General features: G+C 39.0%; 4 protein-coding genes across 11 annotated transcripts in view; 2 read left to right on the top strand and 2 right to left on the bottom strand.

The window, feature by feature from the left end:
* agap2 (ArfGAP with GTPase domain, ankyrin repeat and PH domain 2) overlaps positions 1-10,465 on the top strand; it is a 43,223-nt gene extending 32,758 nt beyond the window's left edge. For 3 of the 5 annotated variants that reach the window (XM_072366439.1, XM_072366438.1, XM_072366436.1), the window contains 8 exons: positions 231-356; positions 435-569; positions 921-980; positions 2,099-2,250; positions 4,058-4,148; positions 4,332-4,554; positions 5,235-5,514; positions 9,174-10,465. In XM_072366439.1, coding sequence (XP_072222540.1) covers positions 231-356; positions 435-569; positions 921-980; positions 2,099-2,250; positions 4,058-4,148; positions 4,332-4,554; positions 5,235-5,514; positions 9,174-9,380 — 1,274 coding nt within the window. In that variant the 3' untranslated portion in view covers positions 9,381-10,465. The remainder of the gene's footprint in view (positions 1-230; positions 357-434; positions 570-920; positions 981-2,098; positions 2,251-4,057; positions 4,149-4,331; positions 4,555-5,234; positions 5,515-9,173) is intronic. The other 2 variants (XM_072366440.1, XM_072366437.1) reach the window with 1 other exon arrangement.
* LOC140271521 (tubulin alpha-1C chain-like) overlaps positions 1-27,860 on the bottom strand; it is a 366,226-nt gene extending 338,366 nt beyond the window's left edge. The window contains exon 1 of the mRNA XM_072366769.1: positions 27,855-27,860. The gene's annotated coding sequence lies outside the window, so the exon portion shown is untranslated. The remainder of the gene's footprint in view (positions 1-27,854) is intronic.
* LOC140272059 (zinc finger and BTB domain-containing protein 39) lies at positions 12,153-20,658 on the top strand. Of its 4 annotated transcripts, none has more exons than XM_072367381.1 (3): positions 12,153-12,242; positions 14,386-16,093; positions 18,431-20,658. In XM_072367381.1, exons 2-3 carry the CDS (start codon positions 14,417-14,419, stop codon positions 19,409-19,411), a joined length of 2,658 nt encoding a protein of 885 aa, XP_072223482.1. In that variant the 5' UTR covers positions 12,153-12,242; positions 14,386-14,416; the 3' UTR covers positions 19,412-20,658. The 4 variants fall into 4 exon arrangements, with proteins under 4 accessions (XP_072223482.1, XP_072223481.1, XP_072223483.1 ...); XM_072367380.1 differs by having other exon boundaries at positions 12,169-13,775; positions 13,811-16,093; XM_072367382.1 differs by having other exon boundaries at positions 12,169-15,652; positions 15,734-16,093.
* gpr182 (G protein-coupled receptor 182) lies at positions 20,733-23,617 on the bottom strand. The gene is made up of 2 exons (XM_072367383.1): positions 23,500-23,617; positions 20,733-22,409 (listed from the first exon to the last, which is right to left on the bottom strand). Exon 2 carries the CDS (start codon positions 22,404-22,406, stop codon positions 21,315-21,317), a length of 1,092 nt encoding a protein of 363 aa, XP_072223484.1. The 5' UTR covers positions 22,407-22,409; positions 23,500-23,617; the 3' UTR covers positions 20,733-21,314.
* Positions 27,861-27,943: the final 83 nt, after the last annotated feature.

The raw sequence follows: 27,943 nt of genomic DNA, 5'->3' as shown, positions 1-27,943 counted from the left end.
CTAAGCAAGACAAAGTGACAAAATAACTAAAGGAATGCCAGATTGATTTGTCTTTGAAATAGAAGAAAGTTTAAACAGAAAGTGAGTTACAATTGTTGTTTGTCATAAAAGTATCTGAATCTTTTAAATTTGATTTCCCTTTCTGTTGGGTTATTTCTGTAATGATTACTTCATTCACATCATAAATGATCTACTGTATAAAAACACTTTATTTCTTGTCTGGTCATTAGTTCCTCAGCTGTGTCCAGTCACTGTGTCTGTGGTTGACGACCGGTCTGGTGGTTTGTCTCCTCAAGGAGGTGAGAGAGGACTTCAGCGTTGCCCTTCCTCACTGTCCACAAAAGCTCAAAGTGTTGGTGGGTACCAGTACATAAAAAAAGGAAGCTCTAGACCACAAACAATATTTTCATATCTTATGTTTGCATCTATGTCAGATGGCCTTGAAGGGACAGCGAGTCCTTTTGCTGGAAAAGATCCTAGCCAAGCATCTCCCATGGGTGACAGGAAGAAGAACAGGAGGAAGAAGAGCATGAATCAGAAAGGAGATGCAGCTGCTGGGCAAGCTGAAGGTAATGTCATTTTTACAATAAAGCAGCTACTTCTAGGCATGTCATAAAATTAGGTTCTTCCATGTTTGCTGTACAAAGTTCTGACATTGTAGGAAATTATTAGAACTTAAAAAGAGAAGAGCACATTTTTTGTTTTTAGTTCTTCGTTGGTGACAGCAGTTTTTCATTTTTGCAGTCGCCACTTGTTACTAGAAACAAGTTCACTTTTTTTATTTTCCTATCTTGTGTCTCTTCAGGACAGATACAGACGAGTGAAAATGTTTCTCTTTCTCTGATGATTTATTAACAGCCTCTTGTGTGTCTCACTGCTACTCTTTTTTCCCTGTTCCATGCTTATCTCTTCTTCTGCAGCTAAACGCAAAATGTGGAAATTAAAGAGCTTTGGTAGCTTAAGAAACATTAATAAGACAGGTAACACGTGAGGGTGCTGACTCAGTATGTGCTGTTATTTGTATTTTTATTTGCATTTTTTTCTATATTAGTTTTCTGTTTGCCTGATAATCATAATCTACATCACAAGCATGAGTTGAGCTTGACTTTTCTCACTGTAATAACCCCAACATGCTTCTTGTATCACCCTCCATCACACAGTCTTGTGCTGCCTTGTATTTGTTTTTTCATATCCTTCACTTACTGAATGCTCAACAGATTATTAACTATAAATATATCGCAATTGTGTAGACCTAAACAGTTTCTGGGATGTAGCTTATTTTCTGGCTGTAGTTCAAGAGGAGGAGCAGTTGTCTGCCTATCAGAAGGCCAGTGGTTCGATCCCTGGATTCCCTGGACCACATGTTATAATGTCTTTGTCATCCACAATTCAAGGTTCAAGACTTATGTGAACATGATCCAGAATTGCTGCCAGCTTCTCTTGACCAAAGCTCATTTAAAATGGACTGATGCAAACAGGGAAATGTTCTGTGGTAAAACACATTGAATTTTGAAATTCTTTTGGAAAATCATGGATGTGAAATCTTCCAGACTAAAGAGGAGAGGGACCATCCAACTTGTTTTCTTGAACTTGAACATCTGGAGAGGCATCAGCATTAGTGACAGGTTTTTGGAGGAACATATGCTTCCAACCAGATAACATCAATGCTAAATTATATACTGCATTTATTACACCAGCCTGGCTTTGTACTAGAAGAGGATAGGGGCTGGACATGCCTTGCAGTCCACATCTTTCTCTAATTGAAAGCAATTGGTGAATCAAGAAATAAAATACACCAAAGAAGAACCAGGAGGTTGGTGGCTTCGATCCCAGATTCCCGTACTACATATCGTAATGTCTTTGGTCAGGACACTTAAACCCAAGTTGCTTCCCATGTGTCCATCAATGTGTGAATGTGTGTGGTAGAAAAAGCACTGTGTAGCCTGCGATACTGTATGGACTAAGTGCTGTGTATATGTGTGTGTCTGTGAATGGGTGAATGAGGCTTGTAATGTAAAAGTGCTTTAAGAGGTGGTAAAAAAGTGATTATATGAAAATAACCCATTAACCTTTTATTCTGCTTCTCTTTTACATACAGAGGAAGAGAATGCAGACTTTATTATAGTTTCATTTACTGGGCAGACATGGCACTTTGAGGCTCAGAGCCAGGAAGAAAGGGACTCTTGGGTGTCGGCAATAGAGAGTCAGATCCTGGCGAGTCTCCAGTCCTGTGAGAGTGGCAGAAACAAGGTAAAGAAGAAAATATTTCTGAAAACGCTTTTTCTCTAGAAGTTTTTAACAATGAGTAATGCAATACAGTTATTCTCTGCAAGTTTGAAAGTTTGTAAAATCAGTTTGCTCAAGTTAAGTTGAGCATTTTATTTGTTTTGAATTGACTTTCTCGCTGTCCCATTACTGCTCATATTTTTAGGGGTTTTATTGGAGTTTATTGGGGATTCTTTTTCACACTTGCTGTTCTTGCATTGTTATCTGTATGGACCGAAGTGCAGCTGTGTTTACATGTTCACAAGCAACAGTGACACTTTAAAAAAAAAATGTCAGAAACTGTCTGGAGGAGCCTTTTCTTGAAAAAAGTTATTTTTTAATTCCAAAAACATTGTGGAAAAGCAGCTAAACTTCTCTTTCTTGTTTTGTGAAATGATACATTTACATAGATTTACATATTCATTACATACATATGATACATTTATTGGACTTTTAGCAGAAAATAATTAGTTCATTTCTTGGGGCCAGCAGAGTTTATTCCATGCCAAGTCACTAAACTCTACCAGTTCATGTCATGGATTATCTTGGATTATCTTGAAACCGTCATGTTTCTAGGAATCGTATAACATAAGCAGTTTTATCTTGAACATGGAAAAACTTCTGATTCTAAAGCTCAATTTCAAATGCTTCTAGAATTCTTCTAGAATTTCTCTAAAGTTTATCCCTCAAAAGTAAACTTCATTATGTTATACTTTCTTAGCTTCACAAATTGCCTATTTATCGTTGGATTTGGTTGTAATTTGTATTTCCACACAGGTTTACTATTTCAGATTATCATTAAAAAATTACTTTACATATTTGTTCTAATATTATTTTCAGTTTTTTTTTATCAAATATTATTTCTGAATAGCATTGAACCAGTTCTGTCATTCCTAGAAGATACTTTGTGTCATGATTCGATGGAGAGGTAGGACCCAGATGCAGCTCTTTTAACTTCAAAAACAGGTTTATTCCAACAAAACAAGACAAGGCAAAAACAAAGCGCGGCAGAGCCGGATCAAAAATACTTAACGATGAGGAAACAAGACAAGACTATGGATAAATAACTATGGTTAACAAGACTATGAAAATGCTGTGGCAATGGCGGCAAAAACCCTGACTTGACAATCGTGGCTGTGGCATGAAAGGTTAGTGAGGATTCTGCAGTGACTGAAAGCAAACCAGGAGACTAAATACTGTGGAGGGAGTGATCAGTGAATGAGGTGCAGCTGTGAACAATGAGCCAGGTGACGTGAGTGAACCGAGGTGGCAGGGGGAAAACATGACTAGAACGTAACATGATTAAACATAAACTGTGACATGACAAACTGTGACACTTTGTCCTGCATAAAAAAATAAAAAAACTTACCTTAAACTGGGTTGAAGGCCCGCCTGTGTTCCTGAATGCCAATACCAATCACTAATGTATAAACAATTGAAAACTAGTGTATTCTTCCTTCATCCTTTAATACTTCTTAGAAACTTGCTTATTTTTCCTCCTGTTTTACTGTAAAACTGCACTCATCCATCTCTTAGGTGTGAGTGCCAAACTCTTGAAACATATTTTCCCACCAAGAAAGTGGAAAATTATAGCAATCTTGTCAAGTCATATATTGCTACAAAGTTTCAAAGTAGAACAGTTCTTACAGTTCTAATCTAAATTGCACATAAAGGGAACCAGTTTCCTAGTTATTCATATGTTCTCTCTCAGGTTCCCATGTTACCAAGCTATGTATAGAATATAACAGAAATATATGTGTTGATGTAGATGATTACCATTTTTGTATGCTAGGCAAGGAGGAGCAGTCACAGCGAGGCCATGGCACTGCAGGCCATTCGTAATGCCAAGGGCAACAGTCTGTGTGTGGATTGCGAAGCACCAAGTATGTTCCCAAATGTCTGCATCTTGCACTCTTAACATTTCCTTTGGACAATAACTTAGCGTAAAGACAAAATAGCTTGCAGTGTTGTCATCATTTGTGCTTTGTTTATTTTCTATTAATAGTCCTTTTAGTTTCTTTATAGGATCACATGCTGTAACCCTTTTTTCCTCTCTTGCCCTGCAGATCCCACCTGGGCTAGTTTAAACCTGGGTGCATTGATCTGTATTGAGTGCTCAGGGATCCATCGGAATCTGGGGACTCATTTGTCTCGTGTTCGCTCGCTGGACCTGGACGACTGGCCTGGAGAGCTGACACAAGTCCTGGCAGCCATTGGAAACCACTTGGCCAACAGCATCTGGGAGAGCTGCACCCAAGGCCGAACCAAACCAACACCGAATGCAACACGGTTGGGTTAAAAAAACTATATTTACTTAGCAGATATCATACAGCGTTCAGTGTGATAAATTATCTTTCAAACAGCAACACGGGTGCCATAGATTTGTAGATACTCATTCATAACATTGAATGCTATGGTTTAATAAATAAGATTCGGATTTACTCTACATTAATTATATATGAACACTTGTTTAACATTGCTTTGGTTATGAATTGTTTAATGTTATTGTAATAAGACAAAGCATTAATTGATGTTACCTAATTCCTAACCCTAAATCTCAACTTATCTTACACTTAATAGCTTTCTCTGTTGTATTTACTCATATTTCACAGCCATCATGACCAAATGGATTACCGACAGCTCAAATGGCCAAAAGTAGATAAATAAATTAATCAAGTTTATATCAGTGCATCATATTTCTGTAAACTTTTGTCTCAACAGTACTGTGCAGCATTTTATAATATTGTCAAATGCTTCTCTACATTTTCTGTAAATTTGATATGAACTAAATATTTAAAGCTTCAAATGGTGGAGTCAAAATTAGGTACTTATTGGAAACCCAAATGTCCAACAAGTCTAACCTTTGGGTGTAAACTTTCCCTACACCTTTGTATTTTCATGTATATGTATTCTGACACACAGTTGTCTGTTTTGTCTTTTTTCCAATTTTCCTACAAATCTTTTACCAGAGAGGAAAGAGAATCCTGGATTCGTGCTAAATATGAACAGCGTGCGTTTGTGGCGCCTCTTCAGCCTGCCTCAGGAACCCAGCTTCCAGAAGACAGCATGCCTGAGTGGCTGCTGTCTGCAGTGACTGATAGAGATCTGCCCCAGCTGCAGCTTCTTCTGGCCCACAGCACCAAGGAACAAATCAACACTCAACCAGTCGGATCATCTTCACTGCCTCGCACGGCTCTGCACGCTGCTTGTCAGCTTGGTGATGTTGTCATGACCCAGCTGCTTGTCTGGGTGGGTTTCTCCTTTCTCCTTTCATCAACAATCATAGCAGCTTGATTATTTTTCCAGGTAGCCTTAAACAGCTGTGAAAGCAATGTATTGAGTCCCCACAGCAGGCCCACCTCTCCCTGCAGCTTCACTGTGCAGTCAACAGCGGCGAGGAGCCAGCTTCAGCACCCATGTGCCCGCTGTTTGTATAGTTTTGATCTAATGGTTAGTTACTCAAATGGAAGCAATGCACTGTGATGGTGAAAATAATTTAGAGAGACATTCAATTTTTTTCTCTGATGTCAGCCTCACACCAGGAACTTATCGGTAGACCATCATGTTTGATTTGTGCTTGCTGTTCTACTAGCACTCCAGCTGGCACTCCATGCACTTTGGTGTCGTTTAGCCTGATGCGCCTCTCAATTTTTGTAACCTGGTGTGCGGCTGCGCGAAATACATGTTTAAAAAACAAAAAAAGTTGCAGGGAAAAGTGTGTGAACAGATCTATCTCTACAAATATTTGTATGACTCACTGAAACCCAAGAAGGTGCACAACTATTAGAAACATTACAAAAAGATCTTAAAAGTGAGAAAGAGAAGTTGAAACTGTGTAGTTACGTTTGTTCATGTGTATTCTAGATCCTTTACGCCTTCCACTGATGCTATTCCTGTGGTGTTGGGGTAACTTTTGTCTCAGTAGTAACACCTACTGTTTAGGAAGAGTCCAGCGCTCCTGAAATGTCAGTATAACAGTTATGGTGCTGTGCTGAAGTCTAATAATCATAATGCATAATCGCAGCTTCATGTACCACTTGTTTTTTGGAACATGGTGCACGCTACATGAGGGGTGTGTTTGGAAAACAGGAGGAGCTACAGTGAAGAGTCTGCTAGCAGGTCCTTCTACGGAGGCATATTTATGTCCCTTATTCAAACTGAATAGGAATCAACATAAGAAACGGCTTAAAAGTGAAACAGAGAAATTGAAAGTATGAAATTATGTTTGCTTATTATTTTTTCACTTCACTGGTGACTACCTCTAAAGCTACTCTTGTGGTGTCACTGCGCTTTTTTTTCAGAAGTGAACCCTACTGTTCAAGAATATGTATCTGTTCAAAGAGACCACTGTAAGCTTTACACTCCATGGAGCTGGACTTTACAGAAGGCCCAGGCATTGCTTTCAGAAAACTGCACCAAAAGACTCGCCACACATGTGGAAGGTCTTTGGGTCAAAACGACATTGACTTTTTGGCTATGATACACTATGTCGCTATGTACCTTTAATCCCCCAAGTTTACCATCCCCATAGTGAAACAAGGTGTTGGTACCATCAGGCTGTGGGAATGTTTTTCATCGGCAGGGACTAGGAAACTGGTCTGGTCAGAATTGAGGAAATGATTGATGGTGCTAAATACATAGAAGAAAAACCAGTAATAGTCTTCCAGAGATTAGAGACTGAAGGTTTACCCTATTAGGGGCACCCCTCTTATATAATGGTAGGGGAAACATTGACATTACAGGTTGCAATGCCTATAAAAGGAAAAATGCTATCAGTTCTGAATATTTTTGCCAGCTACTGTATCTGTTTATGTTCACAATAGCAGGGAGAGAGTGGTAAACAGCATACAGATCAGGTAAAAGGGCAAACTCACCAGCATATGCACACTTACTGGCATAGCGGCAGCAAATGCTCCAGAATATTTACTGACACTATCATAAATCATCGTAACTCATCTCACCCACTGATGTTCAGGAGATTTTATCAGGAAGCTGGGAGGAAAGTCTCCACCAGAAGTCTGAAGCAAATATTGTGGACATTTGAGTTCTCATGGCACCATTCTGGAACATTTCAAGAAAATTTCATGTGTGAAAATGGTTGGATTTGAAAATTACAGCTTATCTCTTATGATGATGATTGATGATGATAATGAATGATTTTCAGTTAAATTTGGTTGCTGCATATTACCGCTCTTACAGCTGGAAAACTTTCATGTCTTCACTTTTTTAATCATATCAACTGTGTATTAAACTAAACTGTATATGTATGGTGTAATCAGAGGCCTCCCTGTGTTTATAACCAATTGATTTGAAAGTTATTACAGCACTACAGAAATATTGATAGAATAGACACACTCTGTTTGAAGCTGTTCAGCAAAAAATGTGCATTCCTGGTGTAAAGCCAGCCTGAAAACTGCTTCTATGACAATTACCTCACACATGTAGAATAGACACCAGGCCAAAACTGTATATATCTAACATCTGCAGGTAGACTTGAGCTATGGCTGAGATTCGTGTCTCATGCAGCAGGTGAAAGAAAATAATGGCATTCTGCAGATGTCACACTCCGTATGTGAAGGCAACTTAAAGCTTTGAACATTTGCTATTATTACAATGAACTATCAAGAAGCATTTGTAAACACTATCCTCAAGCCTCATCTGCATATTTATCAAAACTGATTGATCTATCATAATTCACACATTTAGTCAGAACAGATGGCCTCTTATTAAATGTACTGCAGATGATATCCTAAACTCATAGGAGCCTATGTTTTGAAGGAGACGTTCTTTTTTCACAAGCTTAATTCACCAAAACACGTCACTGGCATTTCAGCTAGTGACATGTTTTGGTCAATTGTGATGAACTGGGGACCTGTCTAGGGTGTACCCCCTCACTTGCCTAATGACAGCAGGGATATGAGAAATGGTTGACTAAGTGGCCTCGTTTTTACAGAAAATAGCATGTTTATTTTAGTAATGGCGGAGCTGATGGTGTATTCAAAGACAAATGAAAGATTATACTTTCCTGCTTCTGACTGGGAAGAAAATTGAGATATGATGTCAATTCAATTCAGTGCAGTTTATCTATATAGCATCAACTCACAACAAATGTCATCTCAAGGCACTTCAATGATACAGTCCAATTCAAGCCAATTAGAGTCCATTTCATTATAATCATAATCCAATCAAATCCAATGAATCAGATTCAACATTAGTCCAATTCATACATACAGAGACAATTCTAAAACAATTTCCTCACTAAGGATACCACCAGATTGCACCGAAACTTCTCAGCGATCTAATTCCCCGTCCAAAGCCTGCATGAGGCGACTGTGGAGAGGAACGACTCCCTTTTAACAGGAAGAAACCTCTGGCAGAACCAGACTCAGGAAGGACGGCCATCTGCCTCGACCAGCTGGGGTTTGAGAGGACAGAAAAGAGGGGACAACAAAAACCATAACACTATTCAAAGGATACCTGTTGATAATGCCAAATGTACATAATATCATACGAGGAAATAAAATTTGTTGGAAATTTGTTGGCACCTGTGCCAGTACTTGACGTGGAAAAAAAATGGAAGCTATTTCACTATTTTACTGAAGCATTTTCAGTTTTTTAAAACTAGATGTTGACACAGTACCCCTTTACGTGACCACAAGGTATTTTACAGGGGCCATGGGTTCAAGTGTTTGATATTTCTGGTAATTTTATTATAAATCAGTTGATTAACAAAAACTAAAATCAGGAAAAACTCCCTTTTACGGCTCCTGGACCAACTATTTCATTATATATTGTATAACTTATATTCCAAGATGATCAGAGCTGCCAAATGTTTGACCCTGTAATCAATATTTATTCAATAAATAAGTTTATCTGTCATGATTTGTTTTCCATTTCTTTCTCCACAGTATGGAATCGATGTAAAAGCGAAAGATAACCAAGGCCAGACAGCCATGATGATGGCCAGGAAAACAGGGAGCAAAGGCTGCATCGATATTTTGCTCCAACATGGGTGTTCCAACGAGACGTCTCCCACTGTTGCCACTCCTGTCCTCTCTCGCCGCTCCAGCACTGCCAGTCTTGGTCGAACCAGCTCCAGGAAACGGGTGTCATAGTGTGGACTAAAGATGCTATCACACTGAGGCTGAAGAAGGCAAAGAAGGCAAAGTTTAGATTTTTTTTTAACAAGCAGAGCTGAGAGTGGAAAGGGCTGAAGTGTAACCAATTACCGTATAACTTCATACAAAGGATCAAACATGAATTTCTGAACATTGAACAACATATCAAACAACTGCAAAGCAATATTCAGTCACTTTTTCGATAACATACTTATTGCTGAATTACTATCTGGCTCAATTCAAAGTGGCTCAAGTAGAATTGTAGCAGTCTGTAATTTTAGAGCCAACACTCTTGCTGCTTCTGTTTCACTTCATCCTGAAAAAGTACTATATAGCAATGAAGATGAAAGGCAACAAATTTGAGTGTGAACCGTGTCAGATAACTGTATGCTCCCTGTTTCGACTGACTTAGTACAAGAACAGGGTGAGGATTTTATTTATATTTGTTGTGACTGAACCAAAATGGCAATTTTTTTCTTTTGGCTTTACAAATAAACATAAAACTAGTATATCATGTTGTTAGTCATGTCTACCTGTCATTTTGGCCAATTTAAACAAATTTTCAGTGATAAATCTGCTGAGATAGTTATGATTAAACTACAGATATGAATGTTTGGAATACTAAATGAACAATTATTATCAAAGATCACAGATATTACGTTTTATTAAGTAAAGAAGTGCACATACTAAATATGTAATGTTCAGCTTTGTAAAAAAGACATAAGAAGGCCAACACAGTTTTGTTGATGATTTCATACAAGTAGTTTTAAGAATATACCAAGATTGATTTTTCATTGTCTTCCATCGTTTCGGATTATTCAACATGTCATAAGCCAGTGAGGATTTAAAAAAATGTAAACTTGTGTAATAAAAGTTTTATTTGGGGTTGCTGAGAATCCACATGATCAAGATGTTGCTCACGTTTACATCATTGTTGTGTAACTCGATCCTGTGAGTTCATGTTGAAATATAAAGTGGTTACAGCTGTCACTGTTTCTTCTGACACGTTGTGGGTCGTGTTAATTCCTCATCGGTAAAAGAAATGGTTACAAGAATAAAATAAACTTTTTTATTAGCATTAACATTACTATTTTTTGTTTATTTTGTGTAGACATTGGCCTTTTAAGCTGTGCTCTGTTTTGATTCAGGCGGGAGTAGCTATAAGATAGATGCTATCATTTTACTGCCTTCTGCAGGTCAGATTACCTGTGAACTCATTCATTATTTACCACAAGTATTGGATGATGTTGATAAAGCTGGCATTTTCACTTCTTATGTTTCAACAGGTAATAAATGGGTTTATAAATTAGACATTCATCTTGTTCTTAGATAAAATGTAATTCCCAAACTTTGTAAAGCTGAAAATAGTTGATACATTTAACAGCTTTTAAAATAGTTAATTTAGCCTTAACTAAATGACTCAGATAATCACACCAGAATACTGATCAACAAATTAGCAGGTGCATTCTTAGTTATCAAGTTATCTGCCAAGTTATAGAAATGTAAAGTGGACATGAGGAAACAATAATGTTTTGTATGTGGCAGATGCAATTCAATGGGTTTTTCAAAAATTTTAGACATGCAGACAAAATTTTTGATTTGTCAGTTTTATAATTATTTCTAACCGAAATTTCCAAGCTCCCCTATCATCCTCCCAATAAAGCAGATCATGCTTAAAAATACTTTAATGCTATGAAAAGAGTCTCTATAGATTATTTAAAAGTATGCCTTGGTTTGTATTATCAAAGGGTGTTATCATAGTTGTTGCCGTTGTTGTTTTGTTTTTTCCCCTTTTTTAATTTATCTATCTGAAGTACTGAAAGATCCTTTTAAGCTCAGAAATTACAACAATTAGATTAGTCATAGCAGGGCTTGATAAACAAATTGAGACTTAAGATACCCTGTCCAGCACAGCTATTTCTTCTTCTTCTTCTATATGTTTGTCTGTCTGTATGTAGAATTTAACCATGCCTCAAGGAAGTATATATGCTACAGCAACATCGGAAATACAGAGTATTTGCACACAGGCTATATACAAGCTATATGTATGAAATACATTATCAAAAAGAAGGTCTAGTTTCAGGTATAATCATAAGTTTGTAAACACAACCCAGACACAGATGGTGCATAGATAAATATCTACATGCAAATCTGGTATTACGTATATAATAGCATGTTATGTGGATGAACAACTGTAATCACACGATAATTAGCTCGTAACATACACAAAAGGGCAGGGGAAAAAGTCACAGCCTTATACCATGTGGGTATTAAAAATTCAGTTGGGATAAAAGAATTGTAATAATATTCCCTTTTTTATTTTGGTTGTAGCAGTCTGCAACTAGAAGAGCTGCTGGGGGGCCATGAAGTGTCTTGAGAGGTGTTTTGCTGACATCTTGCTCTCACCCACTTCCCCTATGTTTCAAATCCAATTTGAAAAATGTATTTTGTTCATGAAATAAAAGAGAGAGAAATGTCAGTTAGCCTATTTTCCTCCATCTCACTTTATATCGATCAAAATCCCCTACTCTTGTCTTGAACTTGGACAAAATACATTTAGTGGACTGTAGAGACTCTTTTAAACTGGAAATTGAACTAAATCTACAATTGTAATCAATATCAGTTTCAATTTATTCTTTTCGGTTTATTTATTTTTTCTTAAAAAACTGCCTCCTGAGCGTTTTTTCGTTGCAGTGACGCTTCCAGCCAATAGAGGACGACGTCACTGCTTTAGTTGACGTCTTTAAAGTGCGACGGACCATCTGAACGCTGGTAATTAGATGTAGGTGACCAACTGAGTCCTTTTGAAAACAGAAGATAGGAGACTAGTTTTCACGGCTTAGACACATATGTCCACAGGTAAGTCAAAGATCAGACGTAACGAATACCTCTAAAATGTGTGTGTTTTTAGCTGTCAGTGAGCAAAAGATAATGAAAAAAAAAAAACTGTCTGAGCCCGTTTGCTTCTTATTGAGCTGCTCTTGGTCAGCATCATTGATGTATCAGTGACAGAGTTTACTCAGCAGGAACCAGCAAAAACGCTAATGTAAATGTAAAATGAGACATTGGTGTGTTAGAACACATCTTGTCGGTTACTGGAACAAATTATTATCTCACAGTCTTAAAAGAAGTGTGTATATAGTTGTAGTTATATTTTAGAATTGCAATATATCAGCTGTGAATTGATTTTTTTTTTTTAAGGCTGCCATTTTTGCTCAGTCACATAACAACTTCAGTCACTTGATTAAGAGCATAGAGACCAAACTGATAAATGTAGAAATTATCAGAATATTCAATATAATCTGAAATTCATTTCAGCGTATAAATTGCTGTTGGAGCTAAAGCTACCGGCCAGTTACTCATGCATGAATCATTCGTGCCTGTTTTGATTGCTAAGAGGTAGTTTGTTTCATTACTCAATAGTTCCAGGTTCTATTAATTGCTAGTTTTCTTTGTTTTGTGTTATTGAAAATAGAGCATTTTGGAATTTTGCTCTGTTAGTTTAAGTGAGATAGTAAGATAGTTCTGTGCATATACTTCTTTATATTTTGCTTCCAAGGAACCACACTTTCTTGTAATCTTTTTTTCTTCTTCTAATCCTTCAGGCTTTCAGAGGGTCTAACCAAAGTTTTCCTTTAGATATGTACTACTTTTTCACTTATATGCGTCTTAATAGATATTAGTTTTTTTATTCTATTGTTTGTGAAGGCTTATACTCTAAGGGATGAACAAGACCTGTTTGCATATAGCAGACAATTCGATAAAGAACTATTTTTTTTCTTTTTTTTTGCAGACTCCCATTGGAAAAGTACTGCAAGGGTTAATATGTTTTAAATAACTATCCAATGCATTATTAAAACCTAGAATGGCAATGGTGAACCATAATTTCAACAAATGTTTTCAGAGGAAAATGATAATAATTACACTCGCCCAATGACAGCTGGGATAGGCTCCAGCTCCCCCTGAGTTTGATTAAGCGGGTAAAGAAAATAGATAGATGGATGGATGATGATAGTCATGATCAGAGTTTGCGAATACATTTGGTAAATCAAATCAAAGAAAATCAACAATAGAACTTCAGAGCATTTCCAATATGAACAATGCAAAGAGAAATCAAAGCAATTGCATTAAAACACTGTGTAGCCTTAAAAAAAAACATTTGTCAGCGAGACCATTGAGGAAAAAAATAACCATCAATTTTACCAGCCAGCATAAAGATTGTACTTGAGAGTCCAGATTTAACGTGTTCCAGAGTGATGGGCACATCAGGTTAAGAAGAGCATCGGATGAAGTGCCTCATTCATCATGTCAATGCACGAGCCTGTAAAGGAGGTACGATCTGGAGTTACCTCAGTTGGTCAAGTCTACGTTCAGCAATATGTCAAAAAAAAGGTCGGCTGACATCCTGAATGGACTGATAGACCAAGTTTTCCATCAATTGATGTTTTTTGTTCCCTGATGACATTGACACGTTCCAAAATTTCACAACGCCTGGATTAATTGGTATCAAATTATGAGTTCTCTTGCTTGAAACATTTTTTACACACCGAGTGACTACCAGATCAGAGCCCAGATCTTAACATGACTGACAATCTTTGAAATGTGCTTGAGATAACTTTATGGATTGGTCAAACTGTCCCATCATCCATATAAGATCTTAACAAAAAATGAATGCAATTCTGAAAGAAAATGTTTTGACATTGCATAATCTTATCACAATACTGTCATAGTGAATGTGTGCTGTCAAAGTTAAAGGTTGTCCAGCTAGATATTAGTGTATGACTTTTCTTTAGGGTAAGCTCTATACTTTTGCACAGTACTGTACTCATTGATGGAAACCTTTTTTTTTTTATAAAATGTTTCCATGACCTACACAAGTGTCACAGACACTTTTCTGACCTTTTAGTATCACCTATAGATGAATCAATAATGGAGTTATTTGCAGTTGAAGAAGTGTCTTTTTTCCATATTTCTCTGGAGCTTGTTTTGCATGTTCTTGCAGATCAATTGTAGCATTAAGAGCAGCAGCAGTTATGAGGATCCAGCTGCAGAGTCCTGGCCATGCTTTGAGCCTGCTAGTCGAGCTCAACCGCTGCCGCCAAACACGCCAGTACTGTGATGTGTTCCTGCAAGTGGGCAATCAGACTTTTGGAGCACACCGTACAATTTTGGCCTGTGCTGGTACATACTTCCACAACTTGTTCACCCAGGCCCCCGTCGCATCCCCCGCTGTCATCTCCCTGGAATTTATCTCCCCAGCCAACTTTGAGAAGGTGCTGACATTTGTCTATACAGGGGAGATCTTGACTGATCTTATAGATGTTGGGGTGCTGTATGAGTTGGCTGAGAGGTTCGGCATCAGTGAACTGGTGAGGACCTGCCACGCCACTTTCCCTGACCTGCAGGTATCTGTGTCTGCCAAATCTAAAAAAGGCAGGGCTGGAGATGTCCCTCTGGACTCCACAGTGATCTCTGCTCCAACTGCAATCATAGCTATTAGTGCAGCTTCTGTTTCTGCGTCATCTGTGTGTTCCTCCGCCACTTCCTGTTGCTCATCAGCAGGTCCATCAGCTGCCGCTTCCTCGCCTCTTGTCCAAGTAAGGACAGTTAGGCCTGACTGTGAATCTCACACTGAGGGTCTCTCTTTGAACCTAAAGGCAGAAGATGTCCAGTCTCATATAAGCAATAGGCAGATGGCCGAAGGTGATCAGCTACAACAAGATAATCTTTCAACCAGCAGTAGCCTTTCCAGTCAGACTGAGAATGTACGGCGTCCAGGCCCCTCGTGCCTCATGAAGACTGAGCAGGGTCTGGAAGATGGGGAGGCCGAACGGGACTGCGAAAATCGTAACACAAATGGTCAAATGATTTCTGAGAGAGGCTATCTACCTCAAAGCAGCAAGCCTGTGCCATCTGACTCCTGCTCCCTCTCTCACTCCGCAGCTCAGCTCGAAGCTGAGATCTGCGCCCCAACTTCTTATTCGGGAGAGCCTCTGGGCATCCTACGTGTAAGGTCAGTTAAAGATGGCCTGATGGATGTGCAGAGGGACTGCAGGGTGATATTTGGAGAGGTGGAAACGGGAGAAACAGGGGAGCAGAGTGAGGCAATGGAGGGAATGGAGGAGGAGCACTGGAGGCAGTTAGCAGGTAAGATCATTGAGTTGAGTGATGATGAGAAGTTCACAGAGGAGGAAAATGAGAGTGCTGAAGATGACCTTGTTTGTGTGGAGAACAGGATTACAAAAGAAGGAGGAAATGCAAACAGCCAGGTAATAGCTGTGTTCTTTTTCAGTAAAATGCTTCAGGATAAATGTGTGTCCATACTACAGAATGCACCTTTGCTCCTGCAGGTGACAGGAAACATGTTTTCCTGTAAAGCCTGCTCAGCGCTTCTCCCGCCAGACCCAGCGACCATTAAGAGACACAGTGCGACCCACCTGACAAAGCTGGGGCTCTGCCGGGTGTGCGGGGCTTCGTTTCCGGATCGTGCTGCTGGTGTCTCCCACTCCCTCTCCCATGTTGGGATTCAGCTCTTCACATGTGACATGTGTCATTTGCAACTTTGCAGCCAAAACAAACTGCTGCGTCACCACCACCAGGCAGCCTCCAGTTACAGCATACCACAGGAGAAGCTGACCAACAGCAGCCAAGCCCTATCCTATGAGCTTGAGTGTGCAGTGTGCACCACGACCTTCAGTAAGGACTTCCAGGTATTAAAAAATAGTTTTGAGTTAAGAAAATGCTTTTAAATATCAGGTCAGTTTGATACATCATTCTTTATGGGACACCATGTGTATGGAAAATATCAGTAGTACAACGATGACATGAAAATTCTATAGATTACTATAAATATATGGAAGAAATGGACACTAAGTGGTACGCCAGTAGTATCCAGTTGCCTGTCAGATGTGGTTCAAAAGGAGACATGAGGGAACAAAAAAGATTCTGCCACATTTTTCCCCTTATAACTTTAACTTATAACTTTTTTTTTTTATGTAACAGAAATCCTAAATCCTTGACATCTAAACAATTGTTTGTATTTCAAAAAGAACTGACTTTACTATGGCAGTACTGTTATGTCAAGAGGACAAATCTTTTTATTTTCCCCATTTTGTTATTTTTACTCTTTTCGTTACAACAAAAACTAAACAATTTCCTAGTTGGTTATTAGGCTTCAAAACTGCTATGCCAGCGTTCAGATGTCATCTCGACATTTTTTGAGTAGATGTGAGAAGTTGGAGTTAGTCGACTTTCCTTTCATCTTTGCTAAGAGTAAAGAGTAAAGCTGTTAGATCATTGGTTTATTTACAGGCCGTGATTAAGGATCTTACTTGCACTGAGGCTGTATTTTGTTTGTAGGAACTGTGCATTCTTAATGACCTAAACGATGAAACTGCCTAATGCAAGAGAAGAGAAGAAACTCTTTTATTTATTTACAGAATCCAAGGTTTTAGCACATTTTACCATGAGTGTAGCTGTGGATAACGTTCACTGCAGTTGAGGGGAGGCTGGAGCCTATCCCAGCTTTTTATAGAGTGAGAGACAGGGTACACCGTGAACCCTGGTCACATAGCTAAATCATTTCTAATTTAGTTTTTCTAATTTAAGATTTAGAAATGGTTTAGTTTAATAATAAATAAATAATTGGGTTAAAGGAGAAAAAAGATGCAGGGGGTTGGTAACACCACACTGGCTGTGTTGATTACACAAAGCCATTGCTAAACAGTTTGTGAGCTTTCTTGGATTTGTAACGTTTTAACTCATGCAAAGTGCATATCATCAATCAGCATGTTCTGGATGGGGGCAAAATGTTCTCCCATCCATATTATGTCTTTTTCTGGAAAGACCTTACATATTCATGGCATCATAAGTTAAGGATTCTGGGGGCTGGACTAATCTGCCTGCAGTCCAGATATTTGACCATTTGGTTCATCATGAAATGTGAAATATAACTTGGAGGACCGAAGGCTGTTGAGCAGGTCCAATAACTAATCTCCTTAAAAGAAAAGGAGATGCTACACAGTTGTAAACATGGCCCTATCTCCACTAGTATGAGCTCTGTTGCTGCAGTCAAATATAATAGAAGTTAATATTTTCAAATGTTTAATGTTCTCTATCTTTTAATTGTGACTTAAATATTAGTTTATAAAATTTGCTAATTATTATATTCTGTTCTTGTATACATTTTATGCAGCATCCCAACATCTCTGGAATTAAGTGTAATTTAGATTAGTTACTGGACTGAATTGAATTATAATTGGATTGACTTGGACTATATCTTTAAAGCGTCTTGAAATTACTTTTGTTGTGAATTTGATCAATATAAATAAAAAATGAGGGGGTCTTTGTTATTTGTCAGTGCGGTTACATGCGGGCCATCGGATCGGATTAATGGCTAAATTACAATAAGATTGAGTTATTCAGTTCATGTAGACACCTTAATCTGACAAGAAATCTTATCTAATCGGGTTACTTGTGATCAAATTAAGACCCCAAGATAACTCGGTCCAATTGCCCACTGAACGTGCCTGTAGACGACAGTGGATCGGATCGAGCGTTCTGCGCATGCTCGAGATTTTTTCCCGCGATCGTCACCCGGGAGTCGAAGGAGACGATATTACTGTTGTTGTCGCCGCCGTCAGAAAGAAACAAATAATGCGATGGAGAATGCACCGTTGTGCATCGCGTTGGTGCCATAACCAGCTCATCACAGATGTAGAGGGACGTAGTTTCATCTTGCTCTTCGTTCGCCATCTTTCTCGAATGCTTTCATTTTGTTGCTGTTGTTGGGGGTGAAGACGTTAACAGGAAGTGGCTCTATTAGCGGTAGTTGAAATGGGTACAGCGCCACCTATCGTACTGGGGTATGACATGCTTTGTGCCAGTGATTCCATTCATTCACCGCCATATATGCAAGGATAATTACCCTCAGATAAGGAGCATAACCCAACTATAGCTATAATCCAGTTAATCTCATCATGTAAACCCACTGTGTGAGAAAGGGTCTAACTCTCTCCTTTATGTCATGTTTCTTTCATCCTTTGCAGACTGTCAGAGATCACCTACTGAGCCATGTGTGTCCTAAGAGCCTAACGTGTGGAGTGTGTCACCTCCCCCAGCTCTCCTTGTGCTCTCTGCTCTGGCACACTCTTGCCCACCTCTCTTTAGCTGTGTACTCCTGCCCACAATGTGTCCGCTGCTTTGTAGAGCGTCCTCTGCTGGACAGACATATGATGGCACATGCTGATGAGGCAGCAGCTAAGGAGAGGGAGCAGTTGACGCTGAAAACTCACAGAGTCAGAACAGATGAAAATGAGGAAGAAACTATGACAGCTATGGAGGAGATGCATTGCTTTTTGTGCCCACAGACATTCTGCTCATCCTCTGCCTTTCAATACCACCTCAGTTTGCACACCTCTGAGTCCATTAGGAGTGTGGGAGACACATGGGGTCATGGGTGGTTAAGCAAACGTAAAGCCGACCAGTTTCTGGAGTGTCCCCCATCTTCCTGCTCCTCCTCTTCACGCAACATTGGCAGCCTTATTAAAATTAGCAACCTGGGTTTGGGCATGGGAAGGGGCTTCAGCATACCAGAGAAGTTCTTTCAAGGTCGAGTACACAACTTGTCCTCTGGGGACCAGACCAATGAGAGCTCAGGGCCAGAGGGAGGAGTCGACACAACAGGGTTGCGTGCAAAGTGGTACCATTGTCACTACTGTGGCAAACGCTTCGCCCACTCTGGGGAGTTCACTTATCATCTCCGTATCCACACAGGGGAGAAACCCTACCAGTGTAAGGTGTGTTTGCGCTTCTTCAGAGGCCGCTCCACCATGATCTGCCACCTGAAAACGCATGCTGGCGCACTCATGTATCGCTGCACTGAGTGTGGTCTTTACTTCTCTACACTGAAGCTGGTGTCGTCACATATGGAGCTCCACAAGGACTACCTTCCGCCAGACTTCAACATCGAGCAGACCTTCATGTACAATGATCATTCTAAAGAACCACTGCCTAATGCGGACACCTGAGGAGCTGCATACCTCATCACCTCTCTGATGCGTCCTCTGTGTCTGATTGTCTTGCAGATAATAAACTACGGCTGCAACTAAAAATTATTTTCAATATTGATTATATTTTTGAGCAATGATGGAATCTCTCAGTTGTCAAACATGTCAATGAAAATGCCCTAAAATACATATTGGAATAGTTTTTTGTTGTTTACTCTTTCCAAAACTCAAAAACATTTAATTTGTGATATGAAAAAAAATTCAAACAGCAATTGACATTTTTTTGACTATTTGACTCAAATTTTCACATTTTTGACAAAATGTATAAATGTATACATGAATGACATCTTCATTTGGATTATTTTGTCCAAAACAAAAAAGTATTCACAAAATTATATCATGTACACAAAATACATCAGATTTTAGGAGCTGGAATCGGAGCATATTTGTCATGGTTTGACACATGGTTGCACAGTTTACAGGGCTGTAATAGGAATGTGTGATCTGTGGGTTTAAGTTGTCATTTTACTCTAACTTTAGGTTGCACTTTTAAGAACTGCCTGAAACCTGCAGAACTGTGGCTCAATTACAGTCCTTTCTCATGTTGATCAATCATCATTGTGACTGTCAAAGAAATTATACATTTTCTGAACTATATCAATACAATTTTCTGTTCAAAAAATTGTTCAACTCTGTTAGACACCGACTCAACCTGACTGAAAATGTGATAAACGACGTGGCAGTGTGAATGCCATTCATGATTTCTTGCATAAAGATTTTAATCTTTAAGATGCAAAAGCTTTTTAGTCACATGTTATTTGTTTTTAACATTTGAAGCCTGTCCTGTAATAAAAGTGATCTGTAGGTGCTCCATGTTTCTTAGGGACATTTTTTTTCTAACTCATATTTTTTTTATAACAGTATGGCTATTAATTGTATTTTTATGCCTTTATATTTGTAAGTTACCATTTCTGAAGCTGTGTATGAATGTTTTTTAAATGAATGCCTCTAGGTAGACTTTTATCTCTCCTGCATTATTTTCAATCTGTTGGCTGGCCTTTTACTATGTCCTGCCACAGAAAACTCATCTATCATTTAAGTGATGAACTTGCAGAAAAATGTGCGACATCATGAGCCTCCTGCTTCCAGACGCTTCTCACCTTTGCCCTTTAAAAGCCATGTCCCTTCCTGCTATGGTGCCATCTGTGGAATGACACCCCCATTTCCTTTACTTTTCCTGCCTTTTTTTTTTTTTTTTACCATTTAAACTGTTGAACATGACACATTCCAGAAGTGGAAGTCAGTGTAAGAAGATCAGCAGTAACTGCAGAAGAAGCAAAGTGACTTGTAAAATAAACATGACGCTTCCAAATATATCTTCCAAACCTTTTCATTGTTTTACTGTTTTTCAGTAAGTTACTGTTGTTTAGAAAGCTTAGATCAATACAGTGTTTGAGGGTGTTTTATTGTAGATAACAGATCGTTTCTACATTCGCACCCAGAAAAAGATTAATAAGCGTTCAGGAAGGCATGCTAGGATTTATCTATAATTAAACAGTTATATTTTCATAATTGCAACATGTTTGCATGGATATAAGGATTGCAACTGCCTGATGACTGCAGATGATTGGTTTATACACATTCCTGGTGTGGCACTACTCTTCCTCTTTGTTGTCAGATAACAGTCATTGCCACAAGATCCTGCGTGAGTTGTGCAGCTTTGCAGACAAAATAACATTTCCTACCCTACTGTGTTCATCTGAAAAAGGAAAAAAAATGGATTGTGAGATGAGATTGTGCCTAATTAATGCTCCTTGGACACAGGATTGATTCAGTTCTGTTCCACTTTTACTTATTAACAAAAAAAAACCCTGACATCCACACTATTCGCTATTCTCAGTGTTTTGTTTTTTTTCTTCTTTTTCTACGATCCAACATCAGACTGGCTGGTACTGGCATTACTTAACTTGTGCTGCTTCCCCAGTTCTTCCTCGCCTCCATTAGGAGTGCTGGCTTTGGCCCCCGTTTCCACCTGGTTTACAGTCCCCTCTCTGGGTATGTAGTTTATGACAGTGTTGATAAGGTTGTTTCGAAAACTCTTGCTGAGGAAGTTGTAGAGGAGAGGGTTAGCGACACAGTGGAAAAGGGAGAGGCTTTGCACCACGCTAAAAGAGAAGTACAGGACTTCTGCAGTATTGCAACTAAAGACATATGGGTCAAGGTCATCTATAATGATCAGGAACATAACCAGGTGGTAGGGCAGCCAGCACATGACAAACACTAGGGAGTACATGTGCACCAGCCACACGTCCCGCCGGCCTTCCACATCTGGCGCTGTTTGAACTGCACGGGCAATTAACACATTGCAGGTGATGATGACAGCAGCAGGGCCGAGAAACTGGAAGAGCAAGCAAAGAAAAGCTACAGACACAAACCATTCAGTGTAGTTGTACTCTGGCAGCATGTAGCAACCCGGTTCATCCCACTCCAGAAGATCCACATGGACATTCTCCATCAGAGCTAGACACAAGGAGAACACCCACAGGCCTACACAAAGCACCCAGCGCTGCCTGCCAATCACAGGGAAGAAAGCTGAGGATGATGGTCTGGTAAGGGACAGATAACGCTCTAGGGTCATGAAGGCCAGGAAGAAGGAGCTGCTGTAAAAGTTGACAACGTAGATGAGGTTGGTGACCTTGCAGAGGAAGCGGCCCCACAGCCAAACTTTGTCCATGGTCACCTCCATCATGAGGAAAGGCAGGATCACAATCACCATCAGGTCTGACAGGCTCACATTGATGATGCAGAAGAGGACCCCATTGGCTGAGTGGCGTCGACGCCAGTTTACCCAGACAACCACCAGGTTCTCCAGCAGGCCAACCATGAAGATGAAAAGGTAAAGCAAGAAGAGGGCAATGCGTCTGTAGTTGGCATCGAGTTGGATGGTGCACTCATATACAAACCATGGTGTGCCATTCAAGAAGTCCAATGAGTGGTTGTGCTCCTGGATGCTCATGGTCTGGAGTGAAAGGCAGAGGAAACATGTTTCATATTTGGACAGAGTTTAGGTTTACTTTGGGGCAATCTGATTTTGTTTTTATATGTTACATAATGGCAAAGTAATCAGATTTAGATGTTACTCTTAATGTTTTTGGAGGTATATACTAAAAACTCAGCATGTTATCAGACTGCCATTTCACAACCTTCAGAACAGAAATGTTTCACTTAAAGGTGATTTATAAAGAATTAAAATCATACACCCCAACAATATGGCAATGATTTTCACAAAGAGCACTCTGCCTCACACGTATGACACTTATGGTACTCGCTTAACTATGTTTTATTTCTGAAAGTACAAATACTGATGCTATGAAGCCAGAAATACAGCGTTTGTCTTTAATCTTTTTTCTCTCATCAGAATGAGTCACCAGCCATTGTTTCTTACTATTTCTTTCCCGTTTCTTTTTCTTCACTCTCTCTGTTTCTCTGTCCCCCTGTCAGGTTCGGCACTATTACATGTAAAGTATTGTAACTAAAATAAATAAGTAAGCATTACTTGGGAAACAAGGGGAGCTTTACATTCATAAAGCCTCCCTTGGCAAAGCAAATGTGTTTGGCATTAAATGGCAGATTACAATTCTGCTGCCATAATGCTGGACAGGACAAGCGGGGAAAAAAAGGGAGTTGATGTTGGGAGTCACCAACATCATCACCCAAAATAAGACCTTACCAACAATGGGTTGGGAGAAAAAAAGCAATACGTTCTAATAAATTATTCATATAGTTTACAAATAAATTGTAAACATTAGATTTACAATAGAAACGTATGAAAAAAAATTGTTCCTAATTTATTTTTAAAAAGAACAAATAAAAATGAATATTTAAAAAAAATGCTAGTTTGTCAACAGAACTCAGAGATCCCCACCTGCCACCGAATGACTACAATGACATCTATCAAATTTCAAGCATCTTCCTCTGGAGAGGCAAAAAAAAAGAAAAAAAAACTTTACATAGCCTTTTTTCACATATGCAATTATCCACTAAAAATAGACTGATGTTTTAAACTTGAGAAAAATTTGGTTCTCTGTAAATGTATGGAAATGCTGAACTGTACCTTGTTGTTATGATGGGCAGACTGGAGTTGAATGGATTCCTCCCAAAGTCTTGTTTTCCTCTGTGGAGCTTGCAGAACGATACTGAGTAATATCTGAGCGATCAAGCAGCCAGGAGTTTCAGCCCTCCCATTTCCTATGAACACACACATCTAACAGGACATCCACAGTGAGTGATGAGAAGTGGAGCTAAAATCCAGAGACAACAGCAACAGGGAAGAGAATGGCTTGTGTGCTTTTGGTTTTGTCTTTTTCCTTTATGATATATTTCAGGAGGGAAAGCAGTGTGCAATCCATGGATAGATTAGAAGCCCTATGTCGTTTTTGTGGTGAGTCTGTGACATACAGCTGACGTCACATGATATACTTTTTTAATTTATTTTTTACGATGTCTTGTACTGTATGCCATTAAAAGAATAATGGCATACAAATCAATAATAATAATGGCATAATAATCAAATCATCATCACCTGCAAAAGAACAAAAACAGTGACGTCTCATCCTACATGTCAGGAACTTATAAAATGTTTTTGCACAATTGAATGTTCTCACATTGTAAATGCACAGAACTAATGACATAGCAGAGACTATACTAGGATTAGCGAGCCTGCTGTCTGACAGTCTATACGGTCTTAAATAAAACTTGAGATCTATAAAGGAGTTGATGGCAAAGTAATTGTGAAAGATTGTTTAGCTGCTAACACTTTTGACTCTGAGAGTGTGTTCAAATGTGTTCAAAGAAAGTGTTTTTGGACTCATTCCAAACATCCATCCATTTTCTATACCGACAGTCCGTTAATCGGGTAGCGGGTGGGCTGGAGCCTATCCCAGCAGTCATCGGGCGAAAGGCGGGGTACACCCTGGACAGGTCCCATTCCAAACATGCCACAGAAAATATCTCATTGAGTGTCACAGAATGATATTTATCATCTAAAAAGTGTCCTTAGAGTTATTACTGAGTTTGAGGAGACTACTACGAGATTTATTTGCCACCAATTCTGTTTACTAATATGAATTTCTTTAGCCAATTAGGGAAAATTGAACAGAGGTGGATAGAATGAGGTGGGACGTGGGGGGTGTGGAGAAACAACAAACTCTCAGAAGCTTTGTTAAATATCTATTTGGATTTTGTCTCGCCTGTGAATGGTTATTGACAGCCCTTTGGACCACTTTGACTTTCTATGCCTAAAAGAAAAAACATATTTTTCTTTTGAAGCAAGGCAAAATTTAGGTAGATTAAAAGTTTCATGGAGTGGGAAAGTCCACAGCTGATTTTGGTTTGGTAATCAGGTGCTAACTGCTGTAATAGAGACAAGGAATCTATTATTCTAATAGTATACACACCATATGAAAGTTCTCTGAATGAAGATTACTATTTAAATAGGGTTGTATTGATCTTTTTTTCTTAATAAAAAGATAATATCTCCAGTGTCTATATATTTTGGGATATGAATGCAGATATTCTTTATTTGAACCCATTGTTTGCCAATCAGCTCTGAATTTAGTTAAGACAATTTATATCAAGCCTCAAGGCTTGATCAGTGTATTAGTACAGCAGATGTCCATGCTTCTATAGAGTGTATGTGCCTTTATATGCGGTTGTAGCAACTGATCATCTACCAGTCACAATGTTCATAAATGTTCATTTTTTATAACATTGATTGCTCTGTCATCTAGAAATTAAAATAGACAGTGTGTTTAAATGCTAGAGAAATTTTGTTGGGATGTTTTCAGCCACAAAAGGATGTCATTATGTGTTATGACATCAACATTAAAGAAGCTCATTATTGTAGGATATAGTATTTCATTTGTGTCATTTGTAGAAAGGAGGAAGCCATTAGGGCTCATTCAGTGGCTGAGAAGCTGCTAAGTAATAAAGCATCTGATTTTTATTAAGAGGTAAGCCCTCTTAACAAATGTAAAGTGCCTCTTTCTGGATCATTGCAGAATTAACATTATTGAACGTTATTTAAATGACCAAAGTGACTTACTGTGCATCTGGAAAGTATTCACAGCGCTCCACTTTTTTTTGGCCCTACAGGGATGGTATTAGCCAGGTGATGACCAGTGCCCGTTTTCCTCCAGACATAACGCTTGGCATTCAAGCCAGAGACTTCAATCTTTCTTTCATCAGATCAGAGAAATTTATTTCTCATAGTCTGAGAGTCCTCCAGGTGCCTTTTGGCAAACTCCAGGCAGACAGTCATGTGCCTTTTCAACATATTCTCATGAAAGGGTTCGTATGGAAACGTACCAAAAGTTATGTACAGATTTTTCGTGCATTATCCTACGAATATCCAATGACATGAGCGACCAGTGCGCATGCGCAGTTCCCTGCAGTGAAAAATGGCTCCCATTAGTTTCAGCTATTGAACACGCCCCTTTCCGTCGGCGAAACAGAGTAGCAGGAATCATGTATACATTTTTTATGTTATCATAACATAGCTTTTCTCACGACATAAACGTACATTAGGGTTATACTTTTTCTGTTGAACAATGCGAAGATATATGTTTTTTAAACCCTAAACACGGAAGCACGATATAAAAACTACAATTTGTACTAAATTGCCGTACACAGTGGAGGGCAGCACCATATGTTTTGTAGTTCGAATGTGTTTCCTCTAATATGTGAAATTGTGGCCAGGAAACTTTCAGACTTCTTATAGGTTTTGGGGTTGGGAAGCACATCTGTTTGGTCAGATTTGATCTTGCTTATCGTTAAAGGGGTGAAATCACATTTTTTCTGGGTTTTGACCCTACTTAGTGGCACCCCCTACATGTGTCCCACAGGTGATGTTAGTATAGGTCAAAAGCTTTCCAAAACTGTTTACAACTGGTCTGTAGCCCATTTTGTTGCTGCTCTGTAAGCCTTCAAAAGTGTCTCAGGTTCAAGGTTCAAAGGTCACCTCTGAGGAGCTGCCCACAATTTTCATACTGACATATGTTACTCCCTAGGTTGTTACTACCTTTCCAACAATGTCTTCACTTTTGTCCTACACCAAAGTTTAATTTTCATCTTGCTCCAAGGCAAGACCCTTTGAGGTGTACTTTCTCAGACCCTTATTAAGACCAAGCTGGATGAGGTGGGGTAGTAAGGGGTAGTTAGTGGCCACATGTGTTCAAAATATTGACATCTGCTTAATAACTTTTGCATACATAGCTTTACAAATGTTGTTTATTAGTGATGATGTGAAGATGATGAAGGGATTTCCGTACGCTTACAGTTTTTCTTAACATTTCAAACTTGCATTAAATTCAGCCAGCCTGGGTCCATTTTATTCCCTCCACCCTGTCCAAACTGCGTTAGTTTAGCTCAAAACAGAACTGCTACGAGTGTGTGGTGTCTGTAGCTGTTTATTTGTTGGAGTACCTATTTAATGATCATTTTTATTCTCTTTTATCTACTACAGCAATAGTATCGTCCTTAGTAACCACCCTAGCAATGTTCAAAACAAAAACAAACTTTACAGGTTAATAACTAACAAACTAAAGCTTTCATACATTCCATGAAGGAAGATTGTAAAAATAAAAAGTAAATTTTTCGCTTTCAACAATGTATTATAATGTCGAAACTATTTCAAAATGTTTATTTTCCTCTGTGAACAAAAGGCACGTCAGCACTGACTTCAGGCTTTGTGCAGGCTCACTGGAAGCTCGTGTTGATGGATATTCGTAGGATTATGCACAAAAATCTGTGCATAACTTTTAGTACGTTTTCATATGAACTGTTGGTAAGAGCAGCCTGGCCTTTTACTGAGGAGTGGCTTCCGTCTGGCCTGTCAAGCATACAGGCCAGATTGGTGGAGTGCTGCAGAAATGGTTGTCCTTCTGGAAGGTCCTCAATGCTGGAGCTCTGTTAGAGTGACCATCAGGTTCTTGGTCACCTCCCTGACTAAGGCCCTTCCCTACCGATCGCTCAGAGTGGGCCTGGCAGCCAGTTCTAGGAAGAGTCCTGGTGGTCCCAAACTTCTTACATTACGGATGATGGAGCATCCTGGGCTCATTGGGATCTCTAGTGTTGCAGCAATTTTTCTTTAGCTTTTCCCAGATCTGTGCGTTGATACAATCCTGTCTCGGAGGTCTATAGACAATTCCTTGGACTTCATGTCTTGGTTACATGACATGCACTGTCAACTATGGGACTTTTTCTGGAATAGTGTGTGCTTTTCCAAATCATTACCAATCAACTGAATTTACCACAGGTAGACTGCAATCAGATAGTAGAAACTTCTGAAGGATGATCAGTGGAAACAGGATACACCTGAGCTCACTTTTGAGGGTCATGGCGAACACTGTGAATACTTATGTAAATATTTTATTTTTAATAAATTTGCAAAAGTTGAAAAATAAACAAACAAAAAAACTTTCTTCACTTTGTCATTTTGGGGTATTGTGTGTAGAATTTTGAGGTAAAAGATTAATTTAATCTATTAGAGAATAA

The sequence above is a fragment of the Leuresthes tenuis genome, unplaced genomic scaffold, assembly GCF_036924035.1.
Source record: "Leuresthes tenuis unplaced genomic scaffold, fLeuTen1.0.hap1 SCAF_16, whole genome shotgun sequence".
Taxonomy (NCBI): domain Eukaryota; kingdom Metazoa; phylum Chordata; class Actinopteri; order Atheriniformes; family Atherinopsidae; genus Leuresthes; species Leuresthes tenuis.
The sequence above is the reverse complement of the archived record's forward strand: the minus strand, read 5'-3'. Positions and strand labels throughout refer to the sequence as shown.